General features: G+C 35.0%; 1 protein-coding gene across 4 annotated transcripts in view; it reads left to right on the plus strand.

Annotated features, from left to right (window-relative positions):
* The window catches only part of CA12 (carbonic anhydrase 12), a 70746-nt gene that overhangs the window by 23880 nt on the left and 28090 nt on the right, over positions 1-18776 (plus strand). For all 4 annotated transcript variants that reach the window (XM_031955425.1, XM_031955427.1, XM_031955426.1 and 1 more), the window contains exon 3: positions 18067-18246. In XM_031955425.1, the coding sequence (XP_031811285.1) occupies positions 18067-18246 (180 nt within the window). The remainder of the gene's footprint in view (positions 1-18066; positions 18247-18776) is intronic.

An 18776-nucleotide genomic window follows, 5' to 3' on the forward strand; every position in this document is an offset into this window, starting at 1 on the left:
GACTCCAGATCCAGTACTCTGCCCACTATGGCACCTTCCTGTCTTGGTATTATTAATATTGGTCTCCCATTGAGAAGAGATATCAAACAGCTTCCTATTAGGATAATACTGGGTCAGTTCTGTACTAGATAGAATTGGGGAGATGACCAAACCAATAATTTGATCCATTCCAATAATATTAAGTCCCTAGTGTGTGCCACAGAGCTATGCCAAGCTCTGTGCTAAGTTAATGGGGGTTGGGGGCAAAAAATTTGGAATGGAGGATATGCAGAGAGGACTGCCCTGTGATCTGAGAGCTGAAGTGATAAAGTCTTGAATGAGGAATAGAAAGTTAGTAACCAATGAACTGATACTAGGTGAAGTGAACAGAACCAAGAGAATTCAATACACAGGGACAAGATTATGTGATAATTAACTGCGATAGACTTAGCTCTTCTCAGCAATGTGGTTATCTGCAAGACAATTCCAATAGACTTGGGAAACAAAATACCATTCCACATCCAGAGAGAAAACTAGGGAGAATGAATGCAGATCAAAGCATAGTATTTTCATCTTTTATTGTTGTTCTTGTTTGCTTTTTCTTCCTCATGATTTTTTCCTCATTTGATCTGATTTTTTCTTGCATGATATTACAAATATGAAAATATGTTTAAAAGGATTGTACAAGTTTAACCACTGTCAGATTATTTGCTGTCTTGGGGAGGGGGAGATAGGGAGGAAGAAAATTTGGAACACAGAAACCTTATAAAAATGAATATTGAAAACTATCTTTACATATATTTGGAAAAATAAAATACTATGGGGGGAAAAATGAAAATAATCAGTTGGATAGTCACAGTAGTGAATAAATGAATGAGTGAATGAATATTTATTAAACAGTTACTATGTGTCAGGCATACAAATACAAATACAAAAAAAAAAAAAAAAGATATTTCTTGCCTCCAAAGGCCTTATATATCAGTAGAAAATAAATACATAGAGAAGTAGTGGCCAGGAAGGAAGGGTTTCAGTCCATAAAGTTAGAAGGAATAATGAGTCATAGGGCCACTGATTGCCATGTCCTTTTCTAGAATGTTAATGTATGTTTGATGACTTCCCATAGTAAGAAGTAGAAATGTAAGGATTGGAAGGGCAGGAGAGGATATGGATGCAGAAGTGGTAGGGACGAGTCTAGAGTGAATTAATTACAAGAGAAATTGAGACATACATTAAGTTCTAAATTATGACATTGAGTCATATGTGTGTACACACACATCCAGGAAGTAAGTCCCGTGGGGGTAAACCATTTTTCATTTTGTCTTGCCTGGTCTCTATCATATGGCTTTATACGGTACGGGCACTTAATCAATAATAATTATATTTGGATTGGATAGGCATGCATCCTTCATTTTCAAAAAGGAGACAGGCAGTCTTATGTAGTGAAGAGAATCAGAAAACCCTACATTTGAGTCCTGATGAAACACATACTGATTGTGTGATTCTGGGTGAATCACTTAACTGCTCCAGGATACCCTTTGAGACTATAAATTTTAGAGAAGGGGCTGATCACTATCAATAAAGGAAATTCCTCTCTGGAACTCCCAGCACTGAAAAAATTGCTGCATTTTCCAAGAGATTGCTGTTGGCATTTAGAATCTTTGAATGGAAGTAAATCTGAAAAGAAACAATATTGAGCCAATTCTCTTTCCACACCATGTGCACTTCAAAACAAATTTCCTTTGAGGGTCTTTAGCTGCTTCCCAGAGTTGTATGTTGCCAACATGCCTCTACCTGCGTCAGAGAAGGCACTCTGCTCTATGAGCAAAGCAGAATAGTAGTATCTTGAAAGAAACATGAGATGTGCAAATTTAGAATCATATCTACTCCAAATGTTCAAATGGATTATTTGTGCCTGGCATGTGGTAGAGCATTTGAAATTCACATTGGTCTGATCAGTCACAGTTGGACACACTGTACATTGACCCCAACATAGTGTTGTCATTTTGGTCTCCTTCCAGTATGAAAGACAACTTTAGAAACTATATCAGCCTTTGCTCTGAAAGAATGCTATTTCTTCTTATTATTATTAAAACTTTTTATTTTCAAAACATGTTTGGATAATTTTTCAACATTAATCCTTGCAAAACTTTGTGTTCTAATTTTCCTCCCTTTCTCTCCACTCCCTCTTCTAGATGGCAAGTAACTCAATATATGTTAAACATGGTAAAAATATATGTTAAATCCAATATATGCATATATATGTATACAATTATCTAGCTGTACAAGAAAAATCCAATCAAAAAGGAAAAAAATGAGAAAGAAAATAAAATGCAAGCAAACAACAACAAAGAGTAAAAATGCTATGTGTGATCCATACTCAGTTCCCACAGTCCTCTCTCTGGGTACAGATGGCTCTCTTTATCACAAGATCATTAGAACTGGCCTGAATCATCTCATTGTTGAAAAGAGCCATGTTCATTAGAATTGAGCATTGTATTATCTTGTTGTTGCCGTATATAATGCTCTCCTGGTTCTGCTCATTTCACTTAGCATCAGTTCATGTAAGTCTCTCCAGACTTCTCTGAAATCATCCTGCTGATTATAAGAATGCTATTTCTGATATATGAAAGTCAGCTGGTTCCCAGCCATCTGAGTTTTTGTGCTATAAGAAATAACAACCAGTATGCTTTAAGTAAAATCTAGACTTACCTAAACTGATAAATAGTGAAATGAACAGAACCAGGTGAACATGGAATAACAATATTGCTTGATATAGAATTGTGAATAACTTAGCTATTCTCAGAAATACAATGAGTTAAGAAAAACACAAAGGACTAATGATGAAGCACACTATCCACCTTTAGAGAAAGATTTTGTGTGATTTTGAACTGAAGAATGTATTTTTCCACTTTCTTTGTTTCGTTTTTTCTTTTATTCAAGTCTTCTTATACAAAATGACTAATATTGAATTGTTTCATATAGTTGCAAAAAAAAGACCTAAGTTTGAATCCTGCCTCATATGTAATAACTTTGTGACACTAGTCAAGTCATTTAACTTGACTTTGTCTCAGTTTCCTCTTTTGTAAAAGGGGGGGGTAAAATAGTACCTATTTTCTCAATTTATTATGAAAATAAAATCATATAATATTTGAAAAGCACTTTGTAAACAGTAAAGATATTATTATCAATCTCTTAAAGGGAAAGACAGCTTTTCTATAATATCAATTAGCAGAGAAAGAAAATGGATGCTGAATCACTAATAGTAAGATTGTACAGAAGGAATTCTTAACCTGAGATTTGTGGACTTGTTTATGTTTGATAACCATATTTCAATATAATTGTAATCTTATGTATTTTATTATTTTTATACATGTATATTTATTTTATTAATTTAAAAACATTATTCTGAGGAGTCCATAGGCTTCACCAGTCTGACATATACACAAAAAAGGCTAAGAATGTCTGCTAAAAGTACTTTATGAGGAATATCCATTTGAAAAATCTTGGACGTAGAGCAGAATGTAGATATATGTTGAATTAAAAAAAAAAAGCCTTGGAGACATTGTAGTACAGTAGAAAGGACACTAATCATAGAACTTGTATTACAGTTTCACTTTTGATATTTTTTGTGTGACCTTGAACAAGCTGCTTTACCTCAGTGGGTTTCAGTTTCCTCATTTGTATATTGAAGGGGTTAGTGAGTTGCAGTTTCCAGGAATAGAAAAGGGATAGATAGTTGTGTTGTGTTCTGTTTTCATCATATCTCATCTGGACTTTCACATTTGGTCCAGCATTCCATAGCTTAAGAACATCGATAGACTGGTTTACATCTAGAAAAGAGCAGCTAGGATGCTGAAAACTCTTGAGTCTACACCATATAAGGATCAACTGAAGAAACTGAGGATGTTTAATCTAGAAAAGATTTAGTGAATCAGAATAGCTGTGGGTAAAATAGGTGAAGGACTCTCATTTAGAAGATGGATTGAGTCTGTTCTGTTTGGTCACTGAAGACAGAACCTGAAGCAGTGGGTGGAAACAGAAAAAAGACAAATGTAGATACCATGTCAGGAAAAGTTTCCCTAGTGGATTGCCTCAAAAGATCATAGGCTCTCCCTTCTTGGATGTCTTCTAGCACAGGATGAACAATCACTAGTCAGCCATGTTAAAGTGCATAATCCTTTCATAGAAGGGTTGAAGTAGAATAACTTTCAGATCCCATCCACCTCAAGAACTATGGTGCAATTTAAAATTGTGGAACAATTTAGTGATCTTTAGAATACTACATAGTGGTGTAAAGAATTATTCTAGGAAGTAAATTGCTTGAGAGGAGACACTATTTTTCCTTTTTTGTGTTTAATCTACTGGAAGCATATTTTTAAAAAAATCACCAAAAAACTTTTCATATTCCCTATTGATATTAAGAAATAAGTATTTCTTTAGCTTAAAAACACTTTCCATTCTTTCCCTTTAGGAAAGTGGATAGAACAAAAGGTCTTTTTTAGGGAAATGGTTAAGGGTGGAAACCAAATCTTGTACAAAGAATACCTCTGGCCATTTTCCCATCTCCAGAACGGGTTGGGCTATGTATGAACCACCTAAGGGAAATATATCATCATTTTTCACTCTGAGGGAAGTGCCCTCTTCTGTTATTCATAAAGCATTGCAATATAGATATTGATTTCAGGCAGGAGGCTCGAAGGAAAGAATCAAGGCAGAAATTGAGAAATTGAAGGTTAAATATTTGTTGTTCTGGAATGTTAACCCCAAACTGTATTTGACCATATTATAACTTTTTCTTTCTTCAAGATTCTTATAAGTATTATGTCAAATTTGCTTTGTAAAAATTAGTAGAGTAGAGATATTAGTAGAGCTATATATGAGAATGGTGGGGATAGGCTAGGGTAGGACAGAACTATTTCAATATGGACATTTTTTTCCTCTAAAATAGGAACACTCAGATATTAGATTAATGTTGAAATAATAAAAATTGTTTCTGTCAGACTTGTACCTAAAACTAATACAATATTAATATTTTTTCTTTCACAATATCTCATACCTATCAAAGTTCCTGGTATATACTGGGCACTTAATAAATCCTTAATAATGAATAAATAAATTACATCTTGGAGATTTCTTTTATGTCCAGGATTAGTTGTTAAATTAGAAGATATATATCTTTTATCTTCAGAAAAAAGCCTCCATTTATTTATTTAAAAATATTTATTGATTGCCTTCTTGTGCGAGGCACTGAGATTACAAAAATGTTCTCATTCTCAAACTTATGATTTACTTGTGAATTTAAAACATATGGATAAATAACTACAAAACCAGAGAGAAAATGATAAATCCTATTAAAAATGTGTACAGTTTACAGCTGAGTGCTGTAGTATGGTAGAGATATTCAACTTTTAAATAGGATGACTGAGAAAAGTTATAAAAAGGGAACTGCTGAACTAGATCTTAAATATGATCTTGATAAGCAAAAGCAATCTCAAGTTATAAATCAATATCATTTTCACCTCTCTTAGGAGCAAAAAATATATGTATAAAAAAGATACTAGAATTCATTAGGAAAATTTGGCTAAAAATTTGGGAAAAGTATCTTTAAGAGAAGTTAAGGAATTGAAATTAACTTAAAAATTACTGAAAAATGACTTTAATAATAGTGCTCTTACTTAAGAATTATTAGAGATGAAATAATTATTGGATCTTTTCCCACAGTAGGAAAGACTGAGAAAATGGGCTGAAATGAAGGAAAGAGGAGTGTAGGATAGATATCAGAAGAATTTCCTATTAGGATTATTAATAATATAGTGCTTGCTAATTTTGTGCTTGCCATAACTCACAGTAACTCCTCATTCACACTAGTCTTATTATATAAAAGCTTAAAAATAAAGATGATTTGCTAAAGTGTTACTTCAATGCCTCCCTGGGGTGTGTAGGTGACCCTCGAAGACTATGTAAGCCAGGGAACACAAGCCCTGGCAGGTAATGCTAAGCTGGCAAAAGTTCTTATACAGCCCTGGAGACAAACTGTTTGACAAGAAGCTGCTTACCTAAGTTTAAAAAAGTTCATGCTGTATCTTCTTACCCCAGTAATTAACACAGACCATCTACTAAGTTATAAAGGAGTTGAACTCTCCTTTGGAGAGAGATACCCACACTGACAAAATCATTAACTCTTAAAGAGCTGAAGAAAAAGAAGACACTCAACTAAATGTCTGAATTGAATCTGGTATGGCCTGAAAGAAATAAAATTTTTCTCTTGGCAATTAAATTGTAGTGACTCAGCTAGAGCTTCTCCTTCCTGAAGTTAGTGCTCTGGGGGTGGACAGGTAAAATGGAAGAAGCAAGCAATTTCTTGTCAGAAGAGATAGATGTACTGTTCTAAGAATGTACCAATAATTAAAATCACCCTAACTCCTCTTAATAATAAAAGGAATAAGTCTTAAATTTATCTTTTGGATGCCATGCTTGTTCTCATTTATTTTTGAATGTTTTTTTGAATTGCATCTAATTTAAAAGATGCCTCGATTTTTAAAAAAATTTTTTATTATTTATAGGCTTCTCTTTTCATTTAGAAACTAGGTTCTTTTACATAGAGCTATAGTTTGTCATTCTTTCATATACATTACAATGTATGTCCTAAACTCCAAACTCTAAACAGGAGAAAAACCCAAGTTTTATTTGCATTCAAATGAAATCAATTCTGACCTTTTAGTAAAAATAATAATAACAATTACAATCTGACCACATTTAGATATTTAAACTATACCTTAAAAAAATTCAGCCATGGAACTGGTAAATGAAGAATATCTAAGTGCTTTAGTCTGGTGCTGAATTCTATCAGGCTAAGAATTTTCACTGAACTAAATAAGGTGTGGACTTTGATATCTATTTATTATATATGTTTTATAAGGATCCAAAAATGTAAGCAATATTCAGAGTGACAGTTAGAGTCACATGTAGACAATTTAACCGGTAGTTCCTCCCACACAATATTCCATTTCCCTTTTCCTTCCTTTCCTTTTACCCTGACTGGCCCCTATTACTGAAATACTCTCCCTTTTCACATCCATCTCTTAAAGCTCTCAACCTCCTTCAAAATTCAGTTCAAGTTCTGCTTTCTGTATCAAGCCTTTCTTTACCCCACCTCTAGCTATTAGGACCTTTCTTCACCCCTCCCTCACCCCAATCACAGAATTAAAAGCTCTCAGAGGGTAGGGACAGTTTATTTTTGTCATTGTGTACACTGTATCTGGAAGATAAGATATTAGGATGCCTAGTAAATGTTTATTGCATAAAAGAGTTCCATAGAAGTATCCCAGCCAATTAATTAATACGTTGTATTAAGGACCTACAATGTGCCAGGTCTTGGATTAACCACAAGGGATACAAAAAGAGGCACAGACAGTTCCTGCCCTCAAGGAGCTTAATATCTAATGGAGGAGATAACAATTATGTACAAACAAGCTACATAAAGGATAAATAGGAAATAATTAAAAGAGGGAAAGCACTAGAATTAAGATAGTCTGGTAGAGACCTGCAGAAGATGAGATTTTTTGTGGGGAAGCCTAGGAAACCTGTAGGAAAAGATGAGGAGGGAGAATATTTTGGAGTAGAGGTAGGAGTTGGAGAGAGGGAATAATGAGAGAAAATGCCCATAACTGGACTGAAGAGTCCATGGCAAATATTAAGGCCATAAAAGCCTGCAAAGTTAGGAAAGGGTTAGTTTATGAAGGTCTTTGAACACTAGATGATTTTTTGATTTGGTCATGCGGATGATAGGGAGCATGGTGTTTCTTAAGTGGCAGGAGTTGAGGGGGATGTATGTGTGTGTGTGTGTGTGTGTGTGTGTGTATGTGTGTGTGTGTGTGTGTTGGTATATGTATGTGTGTAAGAAAGAGACAGAGACAGAGAGAGACACACACACACGCAGAGAGTCTTAGACTAGTGCTTTAGGAAGGCCATTTAAGAATAATTTAGGAAAATTAGGTTAGAAGATGAGGCTTTGAAAAACTCTCTCCTGGAAGAAGCAGAGAACATGGTACACAGTAATAACGATATTGTTCAAAGAAGAATTGTGAATGACTTAGCTAATCTCAGAAGCAGAATGATCCAAGACAACCCTAAAAGACTAATGAGGAAGCATATTATCCACTTCCAAAGAGAGAACTGATATTGGTTGAATACATACTGAAGCATACTATTTTTCATTTTCTTTCATTTTTTTATTTTATTCGAGTCTTCTTGTACAAATATCTAATATGGAAGTGCTTCACATAATTGCACATGTGTAATATATATCTGATTGCTTACTGTCTCAGGGAGCGGCGAGAAGAGGGAGGGTTAGAATTTGAGGATACTTAAAAAAATTTTTTTTAAATGAAGTTAAAAAAAAAGAAGAAAGTTAGTGATTCCATGAAGTAGAGGTAAATAGGAGTGCATTCCAGACATGGAGGACCTCTTGTTTAAAGCAGCAATAAGGAATATCATGTAAAGAGAGCAGCCAGTAGAACAGCATTATAGTCTGAGCATGGAGAGCATATGAAAAGAAGTAATATGAAGAAAGAAAGGAAAGATAATTGGAAAACAGACTGTGGAACCCTTTAAAATCCAGACTAAGGATTTTGTATTTTATCTGAGAAGCAATAGAAAATCATTGGAGATTGTGGACTGGAGGGTGAAGAGGTCAGTATGGGATATATATGTAATATAGTTCTATGTTTTAAGAATATTACTTTGGCAGGTGATTAATATTATAGGAATCATCTTTGAAGGCTGATGTACCTTGGCTTTGGAGCAGGCCGATTTTCATCAAAAAGAAACTCTACCTTATCTTAAACTTTGGTTTGCATTTCAGTTCCCAAGAAGAGCCCAGCTTAGTCACATCTCAAGAATCTTGCTTCCCCAATATACTCTCCCAATACATATTGGCAAGGCAGGTGCCCTCTGGATGGTACAGAAACAACATCAGTAGCAGATTCAATGGATGGAAGTTGAAACAGAGTTAAGGGAGAATTGCTCTTGAGATTTTGGTAACAGTCATATAAAGTAAACACAACTCTTTCTGGAGCTGAAGTATACACAGGAAATGAGAAAGACTCATACTTCATTTTTCAGGTGCTCATGAGGGGAAAGGACAGAACAGATTTATTTCCTTTTTTTTTTTTTTTTGAGCAAAGATATCAATTTTGTGATTTTAATTTACAGGAATATTTTTATTTATTGAAATAGTCTATAAAATTACAATTAAAATTAAAGCTATGAATAATACCATTCTATCAGTATATTTATTATTGGGAACCTTCATGCAATTTTTCCTCTTTGTGAAAAACATTGAAAGTAATTTCTTCATTCAAATTATGTATTATCACCTTCTCATGTAATTTCTATCAACTACACATTCCATGGAAAGATTACTAGATCTAACGGTATAAACAGCTTTATCTATGTCTACAGCTACACATACATACAAATATATGAATAATATATGTCCAGAATGGTCTATATAAAAGATAAGACCGATATATAACCTTATCAGAGCTCAAATATTGTTGAATTTAATAATTTATTTTGTTTTTTCCCCTAGTTTAGTCTGAGTATAATGATGACAAAGCTATTTTACTTTATACTTTCAATGTAAGATATTAGTTTCAGAATCATAATAAATGCTTGTATGTGTGTATGTGTGAGCTCACTCATATATATATGATTTTTGTGTGTGGGTATGTATGTGTGAGTGTGTGTGTATATAACAGATCTTAAAGGACTTCTGTTCTAACCTCAAGAAAGTCCAGTGGATCTCCATTAGTTCTATCAAATTCCACAGCCTTTGTTTAAATTAAGTCCTTAAAAATCTGACTAATTTCTCATGAAAAAATTTGTTTCACATTTCTGTTTTTAATGCACTTTGATGACTCATTGATGCAAAGATATTTTGATTATATAAATTTTCTCTTTGTTATAATTGTTTTTTTATTACAGCTTTTTATTTACAAGATATATGCATGGGTAATTTTTCAGCATTGACCCTTGCAAAACCTTCTGTTCCAACTTTTCCCCTCCTTCCCCCCATTTTCCAAAACAGATGGCAAGAGCTATAACTTGTATAATAAAAGTATTTCTCAGAATGATAATGGTTCTAGATTTCCTCTAGTAATAATAACTCAATAGCAATATAATTTGCATAACATGAACACACTTGATACTCATAATCACCCTGTGAAATAGGTGTTATCACATTCCCCAATTTTCATTTATTTATTTATTTATTTGCTGAGGCAATTGGGGTTAAGTGACTTGCCTAAGGTCACACAGCTAGGAAGTGTTAAGTGTCTGAGATCAGATTTGAATTCAGGTCCTCCGGACTTCAGGGCTGTTGCTCTGTCCACTGCGCCACCCAGCTGCCCTCAACACATCCCCAATTTTTAGGTGAGTAAACTGAAACTCCACAAAATCATTACATCATTACATCAAAAACATCAGGCTCACAAGGTTAATAAGTATACAGGATAGAATTCTAATCCATATCTTCTTAATTCCAAGACCAATATTCTGTTGGCTACTTTCTGGAAAAAGAATTGGCTTTCTATATTTCTATTACAAGTGTCTTTAATGTAGTATATGTTTAACATTTATTGAATTCCATGTTAATATTCAGAGGATGGGGGAGATGGGTCTGGGTGGAGCAGAGATTTGGGATGGAGGAATAGATAGGGTTTTTTGGTATTTTTTTGGCCAAATAGAAATGGAATTTATTTGTTTTGCTGAGGCAATTGGGGCTGAGTGACAGGGTCACACAGCCAGGAAGTATTAAGTGACTGAGGCCAAATTTGAACTCAGGTCCTCCTGACTTCAGGGCTGGTGTTCTATTCATTACACTAACTAGCTGCCCTGGAATTTATTTATTTAAAAAAAATTTTTTAAACATGGTAAAGTATATGTAAATTCAATATAGACATATATATTTATACAATTCTCTTGTTGCACAAGAAGAATAAGGCTAGATAAAATTTGATAGTTGTTTGCAAAAGAGTAATTTATGGAGGGCTTTCAAAGCCATCATAAGTTTGGAATATATCTAAGAACAGAGGAGTCCCATCAAAAGTTGCCTGACATGATGAAGGTGATGGCTCACAAAGTTCATTCTATTGGTAACAGGCAGAGATTAGAGGTGGAGGGACTGATTAGAAGGATTGTGCTGCAATCCTGCTCTGAAGTGATAAATGTTTTAAACTAGGGAAGTGGCAGTGGTAATGAGCAGGGAGAAAGAGATAGGAAAGAGATTTCAAAGGTGAAATCTAGAGTGCTCAGTCTCAAAAGGTGGAGAAGGATATAAAAGTAGACCCAATGTTTGGAGAGTAGAAGAATCTGTAGGTCTGTTTTTTGAAGAGTATTGCAGCATCAAATTCAAGTTAAAAGCCTAGATCACTTTTTTCTTTGAACCCCACAATACTTTTGACCAGAATATTAAAAGGGGAAAGGAAAAAATGGAATTAAATCATTTATTAAGTGCCTATTTTATGTCAAACACTGTAGTACATGCATGTTATAAATATATATATATAATATATATACACATATGTATTTTAATCTTCACAACAATCCTCCTAAGTAGAAGCTATTTTTTATACCCATTTTAGAGATGAAGAAACTGGTACAGAGTTTAAGTGACTTGCCCAGGGTCACACAGTTACTAAATGTCTGAGGCTAGATTTGAATTCAAGTTTTCAGGACTCCAGACCACTGCTCTTTCTACTGCACCATCTAGCTGTCTTGTGCTAAGGAATTATCTTGTTTACTCAATAATACACAGAAGAACAATGAGTTCCCTCAGCTTTTAATAAAACCACAAAAACTCTAACTTTTGATTTTATCTGGAAAAAAGAACTATGATTTCTTCAGTACCATGGAGGAGTTGATTTTAGGGTGGGGCCTGAGCTGGGTGGGGGAGAAAAAGGGGAAGAATTATTTTAAATAATATTTGGAAACTGTCTACTTAACTTGGAAACTTAGGCTAATTCCAATAAAGGTTTTCTGGCATGTATATGCTATGGAGGATAGAATTTAGAGATCCTGGAGTAGAGTTTAGGAAACTCCCAGCAAAGAGGTTAGAATTAATTTCTATTTACTGAGTGATGAATTTCTCAAGCCAAAGAAATGATAGAAAGATGTTACCAATTATCATTTACAAGTCTCTGTAGGGAAGACACAATGTCTTTCCTATCATTCTTCCCTAATTCTTCCTATCATTATCTCATATTTTACTCCAAAAAAAGAAAGACAGGTTTTATATATATTATAATTTATTATGCAAAGATTGTTTTTTACACACACACACACACACACACACACAGACACACACACACACAGGATCAGAAAATTAGAGCTAGAAGGGACCTTAGATATTGCCAAAATCAATTCTCTCTTATTTCTAGATGAAGAAACTAAGCCCCAGGTATATTTGACATACTAGTTCTAATACTGTATTAATGTTAGTGATCACTTTCTGAACTACCTTCTTTTCTCTGCTGCAGAACTTTTTAATGTTTTATTAAAGAGTTAGCAAATCTTAAGATCAATGCCATTAGGATGCCTGCTTCTACTCTTATGTGGCACACTGATCATTTTACATGAACAAAACTGGAATCTTTCCTTATACTTCTTGAAATGCCTGACATAGCTTTTGGTGCTTTTGTTCCATTTTATTTGCTTAACACCATTCCAGAGTCTGGAATTCCTCTTCCTAGATACTCAAGTGCACTTCTGTAGAATGTCCCTTTTAAACAATTCCAAAAAGAGGCAGCCAGAAAATTTCCTTGCCAGGAATTTCACTTTTTTGCCTACATCACATTGAAATAGTAAGAAAAGAAAAAAGTACAATTTATTAACTTCAGGTCCAGGAAAGAATTTGGGTTGTTGGAAGGAATAGTCTTCTCCTCAATAATGCCACGTTAAAGTCAACAAAAGGAGGTAGAGAATAAATTTTAACCTGAACGAGTAGATTCTCTTCTTTCCACAAATGATTATTATCATCATAATCATTATTTATGACTTTAAGATTGGCAGTGTACTTTAGACAGCATTTATTTTTCATAACAATCATTTGAGGTAAGTTCTATGGTACAGTTGAAGAGACAGGTTGTAGTGGTAAGAGCAGCCAACATGTAACCAGAGGAATCTTGATTAAAATCCCAGTTCTGCTACTACTGTCAATGTGACTTTGGCCATGAACCTCTTTGGTTTTCAGTTTCTAATCCATAAAATGAGAGACTGGGTTTTTGTTATCATTGAGTCATTTTCCAGTCATGTCTGATTCCTTGTGACCCCCTTTGGGGTTTTTTTTGGCAAAATTATTAGAATGGATCGCCATTTCCTTCTCCCATTCATTTTACTGATGAGGAAACTTAGGCAGTTAAGTGACTTGCCTAGGGTCATACAACTAGTATGAGTCCAAGGCCGGATTTGAACTCAGGAAGATTAACTTTCCTGATTCCAGGTCCAGTGCACTGTGGTGCCATTTTGTTATCCCTAAGCATTAGCGATACAAAGAAAGCAAACAGTCTCTGTCTTCAAAGAGCTCATATTCTAATGGAGAAAACAATAAAGCAATAACCATGCACATACAGTATAAGTGGCAGGTAATCCCAGAGGAAAGGTCTCTTGCAAAAAGTGTAGTTTAAGCTGAGTCTTGAGGAAAGTTAGGAAGCCAGGACAGGCAAGAGAAGGGAGGACATTCCAGATTTGCCACACAGTAAGACTACTTTAAGAATGGATCACAGATAAGGAGTAGGAAGCAACTTTAGAGCATCTCTCATCCAATCCCTTTTTTATATATGTGAGAAAATTGACATCTTGGGAAAACCGAATGATATGTTGGTGGACACAGAAGCAGAAAATGTCAGAGGCAGGATTTCAGCCCAGTCCTTTATGGCCAGTCCTCTTTCTTTCTTCTTTTTTTAAAAAACCTTTTCACTTGCTTTTTTAAGAAAATATTTATTTCATTTTTAATTTATGGAATAAAACAAGTATTTCTATAACATATCATTACAAAAAAGATGTTTGCACATGAAATTACAAATTTGTTACGTAGAACTTGCTATTCCTTTATTTTTGCTGAGGCAATTAGGGTTAAGTGACTTGTCCAGGGTCACACAGCTAGGAAGTATTAGGTCAAATTTGAACTTGGGTCCTCCTGACTTTAGAGCTGGTGCTCTACCCACTGTATGACCTAGCTGCCCTCATTTGCCACCTAGCTACCCCCTATTCCTTTTAAATAATAAAGTTATCATGTAAATTTCTTCCTCCCTTCTTTCTACTATATCATTTACTATATACTCCCTTCGTATAATATTTTTGTCCCTTTCAAATTATTTTTTCCATTTGAATCACCAAAATGCTTAAGGTGGCCTTTTAGAAAATTGGGGTAGAGGGCAAGAATTAGACATAATGGAGCAAATGAAATATTTTAAAACTCTTCCATACCCTTTACTACAAGCTAGCAATGAATGATTTGCTACAGTTTACTAAATGAGCCTTTCTTTCATGCTTAAGCTGCGATCTCTGTCACCTTGGCCTTAGGCCAAATTTATCCTTTACGAATAATTATCTTCTCTACTCTGATAAGATAAAGACAACGGTCTCAGCTCACAAGACCTATCAATTTTGTTTATTCCTCTATTCTTCCTGGTATACCTGATGTTTGGTTTTTTATTTTATTTTATTTTTTATTCTTTTGATTCCCAGTAATAAATTAGTCCTTCAAACAGTTTCCTTTTATTCCCGAATGCCGTTCCTTTGAACAAACACACAGCACTCCCTCCCCCATAACTACATTGCTTCAAGCCACAAGAATATTATAGTTTTAATGTGTGAGAGCCTCCCACTCTCAGTACCTGTCAAGCCTGATATAAAGGATCTGTCATGAGCAGGAGCTTTGAGCACTTGGACCATACTGGGATAATGGAAAGGAGTCTTGAACTAAACTCATATTCAGCCCCCACTAATTAGATGTATAACTTTGGACATATTTTATATTTCCTGACTTGTTTCTTCATCTATATAGTGAGGTGATTGACTTATCTAGTGCTAAAATCCTGTGAACAGTGACCACTTCTCTAGAGAATGTGAATTTGAAAGACCACTGATATTTTTTGTTTTAAATATGCTGTCTACGTTCTATTTCATATCATCCCTTTTTCTGTAATGCTAAGTAGACCCCAGATCATAAAGGTCTGTTCCCAGATTTAACAGAGCTTACCATGCATCCATGTCTGTTACCCAACGAGCTATAACATGCCAATTACTTGATATTCTAGAAATGCCTCAAACCAAAAATCAGCCACAATTTAATTGCTATGGAAGATAATCTTTTAAACATATGCTTTAAATTCCTTAAAGATTTTTCCCTGCAGGAACAGAAAAGTTTATATGAACTCGGGGGCAGTTTATTTTCATTTCCAGAGGATAGAATGTTATCTAATAAATAATATAAGAACTGAGGTCTTAAAAAATTGTTTCCCCAAAGTTTTTTCGTCCTCAAGTATTACTTGTCACCTATCAACTACAGGTATATCGTTTCAATGAGTTTTTAGTTCTCTTTCTCTTCTTATTCAAACAGAGCACTTAATCTTGTAATACTAACATTATAATTTTTATGTTCTTCAAACATTTCACATGGTGAGGGATGCTGTATGCAATCCAAAAGGCACATCTAAGGATTTCTATGAAATGAAATTAGATGACACAAGCAGCATAAAAATTGATTAATCTACAAAGACTTTGAGGTCAGAGTCAAAATTACTTAAATATCAAAATGCACAAGTCAGGCAGCTTAATCTGACCTAGAGAACCATGAACACAAGTCTTTAAGTGACAACTATGTGCCAGGTTCTATGCTTGGTTCTATGCTTTGAATCTGAAGACTCAAATATGAAAGTGACATAGATTGTCCTCAAGGAGCTTATCAAGGGAGACATATGAGTATACACAAAATATGGGGCATCATCAAATTCTAAAACTACATTAAGACTTTGGGGATATCTTGTCCATACAAAGTATGGTAATTTGGGTGAAGCAGCAGCTGGGAAAAGGTATCAAGAAGGGCTTTATGTTGAAGGTGGTCTTCGAAAGAAACTAAAAATTCTAAGGAGGCAGAATTCTAGGCATGAGGGAAACAAAGAAACAGAAATGGGAGATGGAGTGAGAAACAGAAAGTTTGGTTGAAACATACAGTGCATATTAGAGAATAGAAGTGTATAGAATATGTATAGAGATGTATAGAATAGAAGAATAGAAATGGATAAGGTTGAAAGATAGTTTGGATCCAAGTTGTGAAAGGCTAGCACTGCCAAGCCCAGGAGTTTGCAATGGACTACAGGGGTAGAAGGAAATGAGATGGTTAGACTTATGCCTTAGAAAAGCATCTGTGTGGAGGATGGATGGGAGATGGGAGAGACTTGAGGGAAAAAGTTATTAGCAGTAGTCCAGCAGACAGTTGACCAGTGTCTGAAGAAAAATGGTCATAATGTGAATAGAGAGAAGGGGTATAGATGTGGAGTGTGACAAGGATTGGCAACGGATTAGATATATTTGGTGAGTGTGAATGAAGAGCCAAGGAGCACTCAAATTGTGAGACTTCATGAATGATGATGGAAACAAAAGCTCATAGCTAATGTGAGCTCCTATGAAATCATTTCACTTTTGTCTCAAGATTCCCTAACAAGGAACAAAGTACCTAGCACATAGAAAAGGGAAGAAACAGGAATAAGTTTCTTTCTTCCTCCCTTCTGAATTCCCTTCCTTCTTTTTTCTTCCCTCTCTTCCTTTTTTCTTCCATCCTTCTTTCTTTTTTCCTTCTCTTCCTTTCCTTCTTCCATCTTTTCTTTCTTTCTTTCTCCCCCCACCCTTTTCTAAAGGAATCTACCTTAAAAGGTTGTTGTAAGGATCAAATGAAATCGTAATTGTAAAGCATTTAGCACAAAATTAATGCCTGGCAAATAGTTAATGCTAAATAAATGTCATTTATTATCATCATCCCTATTATTATTATATACAGCTCTTACTATGTGCCATATAGCATCTATTATGTGCTAGACATTGTGCTAAACACTACACAAATATCTCATTTGATTCTTATAACAATCCTTCAAGATAAGAGCTGTTATTATTCCCATTTTATTCATAGGGAATACACACATTTTATACATGGAGAAAGAGAAATTAAGTGACTTTCCAGGTCACATAATTATCAAGTGTCTGAGGCTGGTTTTGAATTCAAGTTTTCCTGACTTTAATCCTAGTACTCTATTGACTGTGCTACCTAGCTGCTCCTAGGAGACTAATTGTTATAATAGACTGATCATTATGGAAGCAGCACACTCTCAGAAAGAGTACTAAACTTAGCATCAGATGACCTGGATTTGGTTCTTGACTGTGCCTTTCATCAGCTGTGAGACTTTGGTAAATTAAATTAAATTTTATAAGCTTTAATTTCCTCCTCTGTAAAATGGAGTTAACACACAGGGTTATGATGAGAATTGAATTAAATAATGTATGTGAAATACTTTATAATCATAAGGCACATGTAATGTCAACTCTTCTTCTTTTTTTTTTTTTTTGCTGAGGCAATTGGGATTAAGTGACTCACCCAAGGTCACACAGCTAGGACGTGTTAAGTGTCTGAGATCAGATTTGAACTTTGGTCCTTCTGACTTCAGGGCTGGTGCTCTATCCACTGCACTACCTGGTTGCTTCAGTAATGTCAACTCTTAATAGTGGTTGGGAAAATTTCTCTTTATACTGTTCTTAAATTTAAAAAACATAAAAAATCATCAGTTTGGGTTTTTGTACAAGTAAGTATCAGAATATATGTGACCAAACTTCTCTAGGTGTTTCTGGCTTCCTCTTATGCTCATCCTGCTAAATGCAAACAGTGAGTATTGGCTAATGGAATAGGGCGAGAGTTGTTGTCTTTGAAGAATTTGCTCATTGCTTTCTCGTTGGAAACAAGAAAAAAGTAATCGTCCTAAAAGAAAAACTAAAAGACAGTGATCACAGTATGTCTGCTTCAATTTTTCTTCCTAGGTGATGATGGGGAGAAAGCCTGGCCAAAGTCTTTCCCTTCCTGTGGAGGAATGTTCCAGTCTCCCATAGATTTTCACAGTGACATCCTTCAATACGATTCTACTCTCTCATCATTAGTGTTAGAAGGTTACAATATATCTTCCAATGAGGAGTTTTCTCTGACTAATAACGGACATTCAGGTAAGTTGGAAAGCTGACAAGTCTGTTTTCCCACTGTTTCTCTCCCGTCCCCTGCTTGATAACATAGGAAGCTCCAATAACAGGCCCCAGTGTAGCAAAGACTATCTACCACCTGTGCGGGTTCTCTAAGGGAGAATGACTTCTCATTATGGGATCTGCCACGGAGTCACATCATCTAAGACTAGGTGAATCTCCAGGAGTGAGAGAAGGAACAAAGAGAAAGCCAAATTGAAAGAAATTAAGAATAAAATATAACTAACAGGATATACTCTTTGGGAAGCTAGGTGGTACAGTGGATAGGGTACCCAGCCTAGAGTCGGGAAGTCTCATCTTTCTGAGTTCAAACCTGACCTCAGACACTGCTTACTGGTTGTGTGACCCTGACAAGTCACTTAAGCCTGTTTGCCTCTGTTTCCTGATCTGTAAAATGAGCTTCAGAAGGAAATGGTAAACCATTCCAGTATTTTTGCCAAGAAAACCCCGGATCAGGTCAAAAAGAGTCAGAAGTGACTGAAAGGACCACACACCGT

This window comes from Sarcophilus harrisii, chromosome 2 (assembly GCF_902635505.1).
Source record: "Sarcophilus harrisii chromosome 2, mSarHar1.11, whole genome shotgun sequence".
Classification (NCBI taxonomy): domain Eukaryota; kingdom Metazoa; phylum Chordata; class Mammalia; order Dasyuromorphia; family Dasyuridae; genus Sarcophilus; species Sarcophilus harrisii.